Source organism: Phalacrocorax carbo, chromosome 6 (assembly GCF_963921805.1).
Source record: "Phalacrocorax carbo chromosome 6, bPhaCar2.1, whole genome shotgun sequence".
NCBI lineage: Eukaryota > Metazoa > Chordata > Aves > Suliformes > Phalacrocoracidae > Phalacrocorax > Phalacrocorax carbo.
In genome coordinates this window covers 1642238-1655542 of record NC_087518.1, presented here as the reverse complement: position 1 = coordinate 1655542, position 13305 = coordinate 1642238, and the positions used below count along the sequence as shown (strand labels likewise).

The window sequence follows — 13305 nt, the reverse complement described above, 5'->3', positions numbered from 1 at the left end:
GCCCAGTCCTTCCTGGCAGCAGTTCTTCTGGGAAGGTGTTTTCTTGCAGGGTCTGGGGTAGGGTCTTTCGCAACTTGGCAGCACAGGGAGTGTTGGTCTTCGAGGGTCCCCGTTTCCAGTCTTATGGAAAAAATCTCACAGCCTATGAGGTTGGCCGTGGTCAAGATACCCCCTTTTGGGGGGGGCTTTTCTGTGCTCTACTGATAAAGCATTGAGATCATGACGAGTATTGCAGGGTAGCCCCGCAGTATAGAGCATCGAACAGGAGCGGGCAGCATCTCCGTGGCAAAGACCGAGCGCATCAAAGTGACGAACAGCTCTCGGCGAGGAAGAGCAGCTCGTGGGAGGAGACCGCTTTCCCCAAGGAGTTTAGCTGAGATTTGGTGAGAAGAGGCAAAGGAATGGTGTGTCACCACGGACTAGCCCGAAAACTTTAAGGTCTAAAAGCTTATATGGGTCTAATTTTCAGCAGGGTTGTAAGTTTGTGACTTTTAAGTTAGCAGGTGCTTTGAGGGCTCGGTACTTGTGCAGACATATTCAAGATAGTTTTTTTCCTCTGTCTCCTTTATTTAACGCTAAGCAGAACTCACTTGGCAGTCAGTTCGGTCCCCAGTAGCGAGGTGCAGTTGCTGCCCGTTGCCCCAGACAGACCGGGCACGGTTTGCATGGTTCTATTTCAAAGCAGTGCTTTCCTCCGCGCTGTCGGCTCCTCTCTGCGGCAGCGGCAGCGAGAGCGGTGCGTGTCCGTCCTCGGTTTTCTCCCCGCGTTGAGAACGTTGTGGCTTCCCATCGGTCAACTGTGGCTAGCGTATGTGGAACACAAGCATCTCCTGTCTCGGACAGACGCGCAGGCACCGCTGCGCAAATGCTCCCATGCCGTGCCCGGTGTGTTCGTGCATTCATTCCTGTTCATCCTTAACACCACTGACATGACGTCGCCTACTACGTATTTCTGAGGGAAAAAAAAACTAAAATGATTGTTGATGATGCCAAGGAACCTGAGAGTAACTGCAAGGGTGAGGAAGGACTGGGGAGTCTTAAAGTAAAGCCAAAAAAGTTCCAGAGTTTGTTCAGGGGAGAGGGAAAAAAATCAGCCAGAGCCGCTCTTTTCTGAGCAGCTGCTCCCATGTTCAGAGGTACCTGAACTGCTGCGAACTGGTTCATTTATTTCTAACCCGGAGTTTAATTTCATATAGTGGCGCCTCTCAGCTTTCCACTATCGCTGCTCTAATCTGAGCTCTTCAGCTGGATTAATGTCACGGCCTTCATGACAGGGCAAAATTTGAAGGATTTATTGTGAACAGACTTATTATACATACCAATGTATTTACTTTTCCTGTAGACTGCATACCACCAGTAAGAAAGAGTGTTCAAAAATCTGTTACTTGGTACACTCTTCCACCTACTGTATAGCTTTTGCCTGCTTTCCACAAAGGTAAGGAAAATCTAGCTTCTTATTACTTTATTCTCAAGTTATGACGATGATGATGATTATATACGTAAATGAGGAATGCGCATTAGTGCAGCTATGTTAAGACATGTGTCTAACTTAAAAATTGTTCACGTATCCATTACGCAAAGGTCCCATGTGAAGGGCTTGCTTTGAAAAGGGGAGACCCAGGACTTGGGTGGTCTTAATCCCTGTGCTGTGCCCCAGCGAAGCGAAGGACTGGTGGTCTTCTACTTCCCACCGGTGGAGGTGGATCCCAATAAAGCCTTTGAAGATGGAGATATTTGATAAGAATTTTAAAAAGGAACAAACAAATCATCGAAAGTTAATTATGGCAATCAGATCTAACAACTAACAAAATGTTTTCTGAGTCATTTCTAGCAGCTTTGCCAGCAGGGTTGCCTGGCAGCATAAAAATAACGTTTGCTAACGTGCGAGCAACCTTCTTTACCCTCAAATTATAAATTGCTTGAAATAAGTTTGCAAAATATATTTTTTCGCCGTGGGGGATCCCGGTGACCGCTCCTGAGTTACCACAAGTGAACAATTTTTGAGGGCTGGCTTTTTCTAAGTGTTGTGACTGCCTGCGTGGTGACCTTGTGAGCTGATTTCGTATTTGTGACTTCATCAGCCAGGAATTACTGCTTTTCTAGTGAAATTAGGGGAATGAGAAAGCATTTGGTCTTGGAGGCAAATGACTACCGATGATTAATAAATATTTCTCATATCTGCAATTCCATGTGTGTGCTCAGGCAGCTTTGCCCGCTCCTTTGGGGCTTTGCCGGGGTATGAAAGGTGCTGGCCTGGTCGCTGCGGCGCTGTGCCGTTGGTGCTGGGAGAAATTGCCATATGCCACCTTCAGAACGTTTAGCTCATCTCTAATAGGTGAGAACTTGTATCAGGGAAGGTAGGAATGCTGCTTGAATTGAGTCTCTGAGTCACAGGAAAAAAAATACTAATGTCTTTAGCTGGTGTAAATTGCCACAGGTCCGGTTTCAATTCAACTCAAGTTCTTGAGAAGTCTTCAAATTGCTTTTCATTGTATTTGAGTCGTGCCCATTATTCTAACTCACACAGCTCAGGCAGAAAGCCTTATTTAAGGCGTGAAGCTCTTTACGAACATCAGGACGACCTGGAGGGCCAGAGTCAGAAAGGTTGATGGTGGCTGGTGTCGAGGGAAATATAACAAAGTAGTCGGAGAGAAGGGGCTACTCCAAGTGTTATTGCAAATCAAATGTGAAAGAGTAAAGGGTGACTATGTGGAGATGAAATTGCAAAGGGAAGGAGATGAGAAGAATAGGAGGGAGATAGAAGAGACCCTAACTCTCAGGAGAAATCACTTTTTAAAATAAAATTTAAAAAATGCTTAAAATTGAAAGAATTAGGAGCTCACAGAGATTTCAAAAAAATATTTTTCCCATGTACCATTACCGTGTAACGTAAGGAATTGCTCTCTGCAGAGACACACAAATAATTTTGTCATCCAAGTCCTATAAAAAGCAATTGGCCACTCCGATTCTTTAAGCAGATTTTAAAATTTGGGCCACGCCACGCTATGAAAAACGCTGCGCTCGAGGATGGTCTCACCCACGCCAGTGCTCCTCTGCGACAGGTATTGTTTTCCATTCCTCACCCACGAGCGTTTCTGTTCCAGCTGGGCTGTCGCTGCGGCTCGGTTGCTATGTTTTGATTTGTTCTTCCAGGAATACCAAACGAAAGCCGGCAAGAAACAACATGCTGTATTAAAAGCAAAGCAATGATATCAGGAAAACATCAACTTAGTTGTAAACTGACACTTGTTTTGCTAGTCACATATTTGTGCGCAGGTACGAACACAGCACTTAAGCCGTTACTTGACTCTATCACTTTCTGCCGGGTGATGCACGGAGAGGTGCATTTATAATGCTTTTAAATTGCTTCCCGTGAGTGACAAATAGGACTTCTTTACTGTTGAGACTGATGGAAATAGAAGGCTTAAAACACTGTACATGGTATCTGGGTCAGGGAAAATTGTCGGTCACCTGAACAAGGCAAAGAAAAACCAAATGCTTTTGCAGAGTCACAGTTGGTACTGCAGAAACATCTGCAGCGCTGTTCTCCTGAGCCGTCGCCAAGCAATATGCTCGCAGGTCCGGTGCCCAAAGTGCTTGTGATATCTGAAAGGCCTGGGTCCATCCCTCGGGCTTTCAGAGCCTCCCAGTGCAAGGCTAGCAAGAGGTGCCACGCTCCCCTACCCATGTGCTCCCGTGGGTGGGGATGGGGAGATGCTCACGCGTTGCAGACGGGATCGTGTGGGTCCCGGGAAGACCGCTCCTCTCTTCGGCTGCCTCCGCGCTGGAGGAGCAGGGACCGCCGTGTTTTGGGGGCAGCAGCCTGACGCTTCATGCCAAGGTCAGTGAGTTTGCTGCTGGGGCAAAGACTTTGTGGCTTGCTTTGGCGTGTCCCTTCAGCGCACTGGAGTTACTGAGCGCTTCGCCCTGTGTATAACAGGTCCTGTTTAACCGGGATTCGCCTCCATGTAAGAAGGACAAAGAAAACCATGTTGTGGGTTGCTTTTTTGCTCCGGGAAGGACCTGAGTGATGCCCGTGAGCTTGCTGTGCTCTGTAGTCATAACATTTATAAAAGCGGTCAAGGAGAGGCTAAATGGAGAGAGTCCCCCTGCCTTTTCGGTTGGATTGTTTTAACTGGGCATTGTTATTTCGGTTGCTTTTTGCAACAAGATGGTACTGGTAGTCCTTTCAAGCATTTAAACATTAAAACAGCATTTAAAGCTGTTTTAGCAGGGATGATGGTGAAACACTGCAAGTCATCAGCTACCTTTTATCATTCCTCTGTCTTTTTTGCTGAACTTTGACTCGATCCAGGCCAGATGCTGAGCGTGTCTAAACCACAGCGGTCCCGCTGCTTTGCAGGAGAAACATCAATTGATATTAGCTGAGGCTCTGGCCTCGGATTTTCAAACAGCAGCTAACCTCTGCACCTCAGCTCTGTGCCGCAGCGCTCAGCTGCGAGGGGTTGAGGAGACCAAGAGGAGCAGCCTCCTGCTCAGCAGAGTTGTTGTCTGAACTTTGTACTGCAGCTGGCAGGCCCTTGATCTCGGCATTCCTCTTGAATTCGCCCTGGCTTTCCCCACCGCCGGTCCTGCGCGCCGCTCTGGGCAATGAGCAGGTCTCCAGTACTACGAGAATTAATTTGGAAACGTGCCTCTCCGCGAGGGCAGAGCCGGGAGGGTCGGCTCTTCTACCGAGCAGGCCGTTAACGCCACTGAGGCTGTTGAACAATCATAGTCCCACTACAAGCGAGGGCAGCTCAGCCACAGCCCAAGGCAGGGGCTCTCCTCCCAGGGTTTGGGCGCAGTGTGCTGCTTCCAAAAGTTTTTCAGTTACTTTACAAGTCATTTTCTTCCTTGACCTGTACACAGAGAAATTTCCCTGGTGACTGCAAAGCGTTGAGATCATTTGTAAGGTATGTGCAGCACCGTGGTGCGTGAAGTCGTTACGTTTCTTGGTCGTATCTCTCCCAGAATATATATGCAATTACTTGGAGTAAGCTATAATGGAGCTGTTGTGATGTGAGTCATGACAGGGTTCCAAACTGATCGTGGGCTTATGCTGAAAGAGGTAAGTAGTTTGAGTTACCCTCTAGTGCCAAGGATTTTCCGTGCCTCTCCCCCTCCTGCATGCCGTCCCAGCGACGCCGGGGCTCCCCAGGGCCCCCTACACCATCCAGCAGCATCTCCAGGGGCCGGGCAACTCTTTGAAGGCTTTGGGTTCAAATTGTGTGATGTTCTGTAGCTTGTCACGCCTGAGAGTATGTGGTATAGAATAATTATTTTCTGGATTGAAGCGTCATTTTCATTTTAAATCTGGCTAGTTTCATCCTGAGAAAGTGCTCTGTGTTTAACCTCACTTGAAGGATTTTCTGTTCAGTGGAGGCTGCTAAGAAATGAGAATTTGCAGTCAAAATTGATAAGCAAAAGACCTTGACAGGTCTTCACTGCATCTATTTTTATTTTAGAATGGCTTACTGAAAAGCTAAACATTTAGCATAAATTTCTTCTGATATGTTTATTTTAAAAACTATTGCACGAGTAAGCTCCAAGTTAGCTTGTGCAACACCCCAACTTGGTCCCTAATACATATTTTCCCATTTCCCAAGCTGTAAATGATTTCATTGACATGGTAGATTCCACCATGTTTGGCTGATCACGGGACGAGTGGCGCCGGGGGTGGCCCGGCCGCTGCTGGGGGTGCAGAGCCCCACAGTTCGCCCTCAGTCTGCGCAAGGAGCGGTGCAGGAGCGAGGGCGCCCGCCTCCGCCGCCCGGCGTGGCATCGCCGTGGTCTGTAAGTCTTCATCTGCAGAACGATTTCAAGCAATAGTGGAAGCGCTCAAGCATAAAATGTATGAACAAATTCACTTCCTTTTTTTTAGCAAGTTTTTCAGTTAAAACTGGTTTTCTCTCCCCCTTCTGGAGGAAGGCTCAGTTCTTGAAGGGCACAGACTTCCCTCGGTTTCCTCTAGGTTAGAAAGTGTGAGTGTTCTGAACTATAGAAATCTGATTTTGGGGTTAGGAGTTGGCAGGTCCCATTCATCTGCAGGAGCTCGGCTTTGCATTTTGTTTCCAGCTACTTTTTACTGCAAAACCTGAGTGTTTTCCCTGTTCTGAACTGATACTTAAACTGCTTCTTAGAGCTGTTTTGGATGTGGTGCAAAGGACTGTGAACAGGTTGCCCCGAGAGGTGGTCGATGCCGCATCCCTGGAAACACCCAAGGCCAGGCTGGACGGGGCTCTGGGTGACCTGGTCTGGTTGCAGGTGTCCCTGCTCACTGCGGGGGGTTGGGCTGGGTGGGCTCTAAAGGTCCCTTCCAACCCAAACCCCTCCGTGACTCTATGCCCAGGCAACAAATGGGAAATGGAGGGAACAGCTATTTTCTCGCAGCGAGGTGGCTGCAGCGTCGGGGCTGGTGCCTCTCCCTGCGTCGTGCACCGTGTCCTTGCTCCCGCCTGGGGCGCAGTCCCACGCGCTGCAGTCGGAGCCCCCTCCCAGTCGGCTGGAGGGGGCGGCCAGGGCAAGACTTGCTGCGTTTCTTTCGGGAGACTTGCAGAAATACTGCTCAACGTTGATCAGGCAGCACTTACTAAAGCTTTAGGAAAGATGTGTTTGCGACAGGCTGTATTGTAATTGCTCCCCCTCAGGAACCTTAACTCTTATTTTTATGTAATTTTGCATAACATAGTTTGATAAAGCAGCTAAAAGACAATTTGCTGTTGTGCCACACTATGAACCACAGGTGCACTTTATATTTTCCACTTTCTACAGTTCAGAGGTGATTTTCTTCTCCCTCTTATCATCACCACGTACTTTTTCTCCCGAGCTGCCTTCCCAGTTGTCACTCCCTGTTAGGGACACGTCTCTAGCACGCACACACCGATCAAGAGATGCCTTCTTGGCATCTGATCAAGGAACAGCTCCCTTCTGCACGCCATTAGGCTCCCTGCACTCTGGTATTTTTACAAATTTAGGCTGGAAACTGGCATGTAAGTATTTATTCCAGAAGCTACTTATGCAGTAGTACATATTTTCCAAGTCGTAGCCCAACTATTTTTGATGAGGTTGAAGAGTTGAACAACCTTTAATTTTGTACACACCAAGGGGTATCTGTAACGAGGCTGTTTTCCATGGGTAAAATTTTGCTGGTTTGATATTGTCTTATTTACTTTTGAAACTAAAAGATTTATACAGATGCAACCTCTAAAGAGATGAAGACGTGAAGACCTAAAGTGCCTTGAGACCAATATGGGGGACAGAAGATAGAGTTTGGTGCACTCTGAGGAGTGACAAGTGAAACTTAAATGTGCTGTTTGATGTTTTTGACACATTCTTTGGTTTTGGTGAGTTCCCTTTCCGATGTTGACCTCGGACCCTTCACCACCAGCATGGCCGGGAGCTCTGGGGCAGCACAAAGCCCTCCCCGCTCCCCATGGGACAGCACCCCATCCCCGCAGCGACCAGCCTGGGGCCATCGGTTTCTCCTTTAAAAAAAGGAAAAAGCAGGATTTTTGTTCCAAGAACGTTAATTTCTCCCCCCTCCATTTGCATTTGTGCATTCAATTTGCATTTTAATTGTTACCAGTTTCTCAAGGTCCCAATATCCATTTAAATCAATGTTTTCCTTCAGGTTTTATATATCCATGACAGCATCCTGTTGCCCGGCAGGCAAAGTAGTGCCAGCAATTATTCTCTCCCTGGCCATCTTGTGAGCGACACAAGGCGTTTGCGGTTAGCCTCCTTGGCGATGCCAGGTTAGACTCTTCTCGTGACACTTCACACTGTGAAGGGTATCCCTCACAATGGGTCTGTATTTTTTAAACCATGATGCACTTTGTGTGGCTGAGAGCGGTATGTGTTATTTAAAGGTTTCATTTAAAACCTCTCAGAAATAAGTCTTTTGCCACTGTTGCTTGAATGAGACCTAAAGGTAGGTCAGGGGAAGCCAAGTCTTCACCCTTTGTCTTTGTTAAGCATAGCTGGACTCCAGCTACTTATGAGATTACTATTTTTATAAAATATGGTTATATGGCCAGGAAATTTTGCTGGAAAAACTCTTCATTGCGCCAGTAACAAGCCAGTAGGTGCCATGAGACCCTGGGAGTTTGCAGCCTCCAGGTGCAGCCTGTGCCAGGTCCTCTCTTGTCTGAACGGTTGGGGATTACTTTGTTTTTGCATCTCAGTATACCTGCTTTTGGTGACGCACTTTAATACATTCACATCATTGCATGCTCCCATATCAATTATTCTGCAGGCTGTCTCGCACCTTTCGTGACTTACACGATACAAGACTTGTAAGTATGCAGGGAAGTGTCAGAGTGTTTCCTTTTTTAAGAACTGAAATTATTTATGCACTTAAACCATCGCCTTATAGTTTGATGTTGGAACAACGCTAGGTAAAACACCTTATTCATGGCTGTGAGTGCTTTGGATAGCTGTTAATATAGATATATCAATTAGATATCTAGAGATAAAGTTATAGATAGATGTATGTCTTTAAGACACAAAAGAGCATTAATTAGTATATCAGTATTAGCATTCCTCTTTTGTTCCATTGTTTGTCTTTTTATGTGATCTTTTTCCCTAGGAAATTTGGAAGAAGAGTGAGCTGTAAATTTTGCAGATATCATTATACCTTACGACCAGTCTCTCTCTCGCTTTTTTTGCCTAATAAACTCTTAGTAGTGCTGAGTTCTCCCTTTGACTAATTTATCAGTCCTTACATCCTCTCAGGGAGAATTTGTCAAATTAATAAACTGTAATATCAGGGACAAGACAAAGACTTTTGGCTGTCTTGTCTTCCATATATTTATAATGACTCTCTTTCTCCTGAGCAGGGTAAATGTCACCTTGACAGGCCTCACTAGATGCTGTGCTCACGTGGTAGCTTGCTGTAGTCTCTTACCTGCTCTCACATCCTCATCTGTGTTAATGAGGTGACTCACATAAAGAGTTGTAGGATTATGAAATCAGACTCGACATTCTCAGCTCAATTCCACCGAAATCTCTGGAATCGCCCCGGGATAGGACATGGCAATATTTGGAGTCATACTTTTCTCCCCTACCCAAGCAATAGGAAGCGTTAGAATTGCATTTTGCAGCGTCTGGGGTGTGTACTCCTTTAATGGTTGTTGCTGCTATCATTATAACAAAAGAGCCCCCAGGAGCAGCCGTGATCTGTAAGCTCAGGTGCAAAACCAGGCTCGATCGAATCAGGAATCCTCCAAGGCCAAGGAAGGTTTGCAAACTCGGACGCAGAGTGTCGTCTGGCCACCGAGGCTGAGAGTGTGGACAGTTTGACTGGAAATAGCCGGAGGAGGGATTTCAGGAGAGAACAACTAACGGCCTTTAAGTCAAAGGCTGAAGGAAGCGCGTGTTAAACTTCGCACCGTGGTCTGGCCTCTTACGGGAGCTGAATCTGAGGTTTTGCAGTTCAGGGTCTTTGCAGATTTCCTTGACCTTGTTCGCGGTTGGTGATTTTGGGCTGCTAAGAAAACTGGTTTGCAGCCATTTTAGGTTGCCTGTGGTTATTACAATCAGTTAATTGAATTTATGAAATTATTATTATCAACAGTTAGAGAGAGGAGCAAGCAGCTGTCACCAACTGAGGCTGCAGGTTGACTTCCGAGGCGGTGCACATGGTGCAAGCCCCGAGTACTCCCCATCATCCCATACGCCTCCATGGACGAGCCCCAGTGCAGTCAAGTATTCGGGCTCAGTTTGCAGCAGGACGGGGGGAAGGGCCTTCAGTGCATGCTTGAGGTGCAATATTCTGGGAGAGAAGACATTTCTAATGGACTGTGAAGCGCAGGGGTTGTGCTTAGATTTGATGCTTGGTGGCCGTTCCCTGCTGTAACCCGGTTACCTTCAGCTCGGCGATAGCGGGGAGGGATTTCTTCCCTTACACATGTGGGCCCGCTCAGCAGCAGCCAGTAACATTTTATTTTCCTGTTCATCAAAGCAAGGTATAATTTTCTAATTTTTCCCCCTTTTTTTAATTAAAAAAAATTAAAAATTCAGTGCTGAGTTAAAACATCTCTGAAGAAGCTCTGCTTCAGTTCCCATGCAATGGTTTTACAGCCGCCAGCAGCACAACAGCTGCCGCATACTGCAGGGAGCAAAGGACAGCGAAACAAATTATTTTAAGGACATCTAACATCTGGTTTAGGAGCGAGTAGCTTACATTCGTGATGAAATTTATATAGACGATAAGGTTAGGTGCAAACCCTGTATTAAATGAGAGACTTAAATTTTTTTCCCCGTAGGTACAAAGGAGGTCTATTCACAGCTGCCACTGAAGGAGCAGGACTGAACATATGTGGCGGGGAAGTTCAGTTAATAACAATCCCCCACCAGTAGATCTGAAGGGGGGACGCTCCCCGTCTCCTTTTCCCTGCAGGAAAAGGGAACCGCGGCCCGCTGGGAACGAGCAGAGTCCGCTCCTCTTGGATTTGTCCGTCGGGATTTGCGTTCTGTGCTAGAGCCGGAGACCTTGGTGCCGTGGTTTTTACTCAGAACAAAAGCTCTTTTCTTTTCCTTTTTTTTCCTGTTGTGTGTTTTTCTGAGATTAGTGATATTTCCAATCATCGGAGCCCGGCCTTTTGTGGAACAGCCCACAGGCAAGCAGGCGCAAAGCGTTGCACCAGTAGGCAGAACCAGTGGCAGTGCGTTAGCTGAAAGAGTATTTGTTCACAAACCTATTGAAGATCTGGTAGGCGAGGTCAAAAAGCTAATCATAGTAATAATGGAGTAAAAAGGCCAGGAAAACAGAAAATAAACAATTTTACAGGTAAATGACGTTCTCGAAGGCGTGAATCCATGCAGTTTTCTGTGTGCACGATTGCAAGCCTGAAGAAAACTGTTCAGAGACTGTATAGATAAGAATAGGAAAAAACCCCTTGGTGGCCCAAAATCACACGGCGTGCTGAGGAGCGCTACCGTCAACAGGATTAGAAAAGAACGACGGCTGTCACAAAATCAACCGTGGCCGAGCGACTGCCCGTCGGTTAGAGCCACATTCACCCGAGAGCTGTCACGCCTCTGGTCAAGGGGTTTCCTTTGCCTCTGCAGTTCGCAGGATGGGCGGCCATAACGTTAGACGAGCCGGGCCCGCGCGCCATTGCGTATTTTTGGTGATTTTCCCCGAGCCTTGATATATTTTGTCACCTTGTGGAAAACAAACCCATAGAAAATTTCGGTGTGGCGCTGGGAAATGACGGTGCTGATGAACTGAAGGAGCATGTGAGCACAACGAGCACGAGGCGCAGCTGAGCATTCATGGGTCACTGACGTGAAATAATGCTGTAAAGTGAGATAGATACTATTGTATGTTTACACAGATAGCAAACAGGGAATGTATTTGTGCAGCAGGGGCCTGGGCTTGGTTGGGGTTTTGGGGGCCCGTAAGCAGCTGCGAATCAAAAAAATGGCACATAAGAAATTAGTCTTTCTCGGTGTTTCTCTCATCGCAAATAGGCACCACTTCCACACCCAGCGTCTCCGGAAAACATCACAGGGTTTTCTTCTCTTTATTGACTTCAGGAAAGGAAACGTGTGCATCTCTCAGTGACGTATGGCGCTACGTTCAAGAAGAGAGCATCCTTTTGTTCGTGAAAATAGGTGTTTTGGCTTTGGGGTGAGATTGTTGGGTTGAACTCTGCCTGACAGCAAGGAACAAAGGCATGTTCTTATTTTCTATCCATAGGAAAAAAAAAAAAGGAAAGGAATTAGGTTAATGGCTAAATACATGTAAATGCCCATGAAACACAACGGACGCACATCACAGGAGAGCAAGGCATTCCAGTCCTGGGATCTGACGGTTGGCTTAGTTACTCCTCTGTAACTCGGAGCAGATTTTTACCTGGGAGAAGAGTCTGGCACCGCATCTAGGGAGAAGTCTGTTCTTGCTGTCCAGTGGAAAAAGAAAGAAAAATAATATATAGTTGCCATAGTTACACCCCTTGTCATGATGCTTATCATGTCCGTGGAATAGAGTGTCTTACGTTACATCTGTACTCTTGTTAATATCAGCTGTTAAACATTTCCAGGATATTGAAATCAAGACTTTCTGCAAAAAAAAAAATTAAAAGTTGATTGCAGCAAAATTGTACTGTTTAACCATGCAGCTCAGAGTCTAATTTTGTTAGGCACTGTATTACAGAATTATATACCGTGAAGAAATTTTCCAGTGAATTTAGCCACTTTGCACTTCATCAACACCCTTGATTTTTCTGTTAAGGTGTTTGTTGCTTCCAACTCTTTGCCAGCTAGGCAAGGCCAACCTGAAGATAAGGAAGGGAGTTTCTTTCGGGTGAGGAACCGCGCCCTGTCAATGGTATGGCCTTGCTTTTGCTCCCTGCTGAAGTAGTTCAGTCTTCCCAGGTGAGAGGGGCGAAGACTGCGATTGCTGTGCAGACGCGTGAGTCCTCGTTTGCTTTCCAGGGCAAACATACCCCAAATACCCACGTAGACTAACAAATGCACACACGCATTCCCTGTGGAAGAATCAGGAGTCCGGGTGTCTTTCTAATGCCAAGAGATCTGCAGTTGAATGTGGTATTATTCTTCTGGTTGAAGCCGGTATGCCAAATTATAAAGCGTTAGGGAAATACAACTTAAAAAGGTTTTTCATATGTGCAGCAGAGTCTCATGCTGAGTGTCTTTGCTGCTCCCTGATGACCCTTGGACACTCACCCCTGCCACGGGGACTTTCTCACACAAGGTTCGTCTCCTCTGGGGCAGTGAGACAGTGTCATCCTCCCAGTGCTGGCTCTTGCCCATAGCCAGACGTCCCTGTACCGCACAGACTCCTGTTCGTATGGTGTCAGCCTTGCCAGTAGCATCACAGGGCTGGAGCTCCACAGACGCCCTCTCTGGAGGTAGGATTAACAGAGCCCAGGTCTTGCAAGCAGCGGTCCTGCCTTGCAAACCCTGTGCTGGCTGAAGCAGGTGCCATGCAGCCGATGGGGCATCCCTAGGGGATGCCGGCACACCTGAAGGGTAGAGGAGCCAAATGAAGTCCCCCCCGGGCTCTGCATGTGTCACAGCAGGACGAAATGTGGTTTCCTAAGGAAATTACCTGACAAAAGGTTTGGAACCCATTTCTTCTGGGATTACACTGACTCGGAGACACGGAGACAACCCAGGAGGGAGGTTTTGGTGCAATATAAGTACAAGCCAGACGGAGTCCTATCATGGGTTGGGCCCCGGTGCACAATGTGCTTCAGAGGGGACGTAGTCACTGCCCTGAGCAAGTGGAATGTGCCTGGGGATGTGAAAAACCTCCATGAAAATCTGTACGAA

The 13305-nt window shown here is 47.0% G+C and overlaps 1 protein-coding gene across 2 annotated transcripts in view; it reads left to right on the top strand.

Moving 5' to 3' along the window:
- The window catches only part of GRM7 (glutamate metabotropic receptor 7), a 308776-nt gene that overhangs the window by 279797 nt on the left and 15674 nt on the right, over positions 1-13305 (top strand). The window contains exon 10 of one of the 2 annotated variants that reach the window (XM_064453416.1): positions 1343-1430. The exons of the other annotated variant lie outside the window; for it this stretch is intronic. Within the exon in view, the coding sequence (XP_064309486.1) occupies positions 1343-1413 (71 nt within the window). The 3' untranslated portion in view covers positions 1414-1430. Of the gene's footprint in view, positions 1-1342; positions 1431-13305 lie in introns of those variants that run through there. 2 annotated transcript variants of the gene reach the window in all.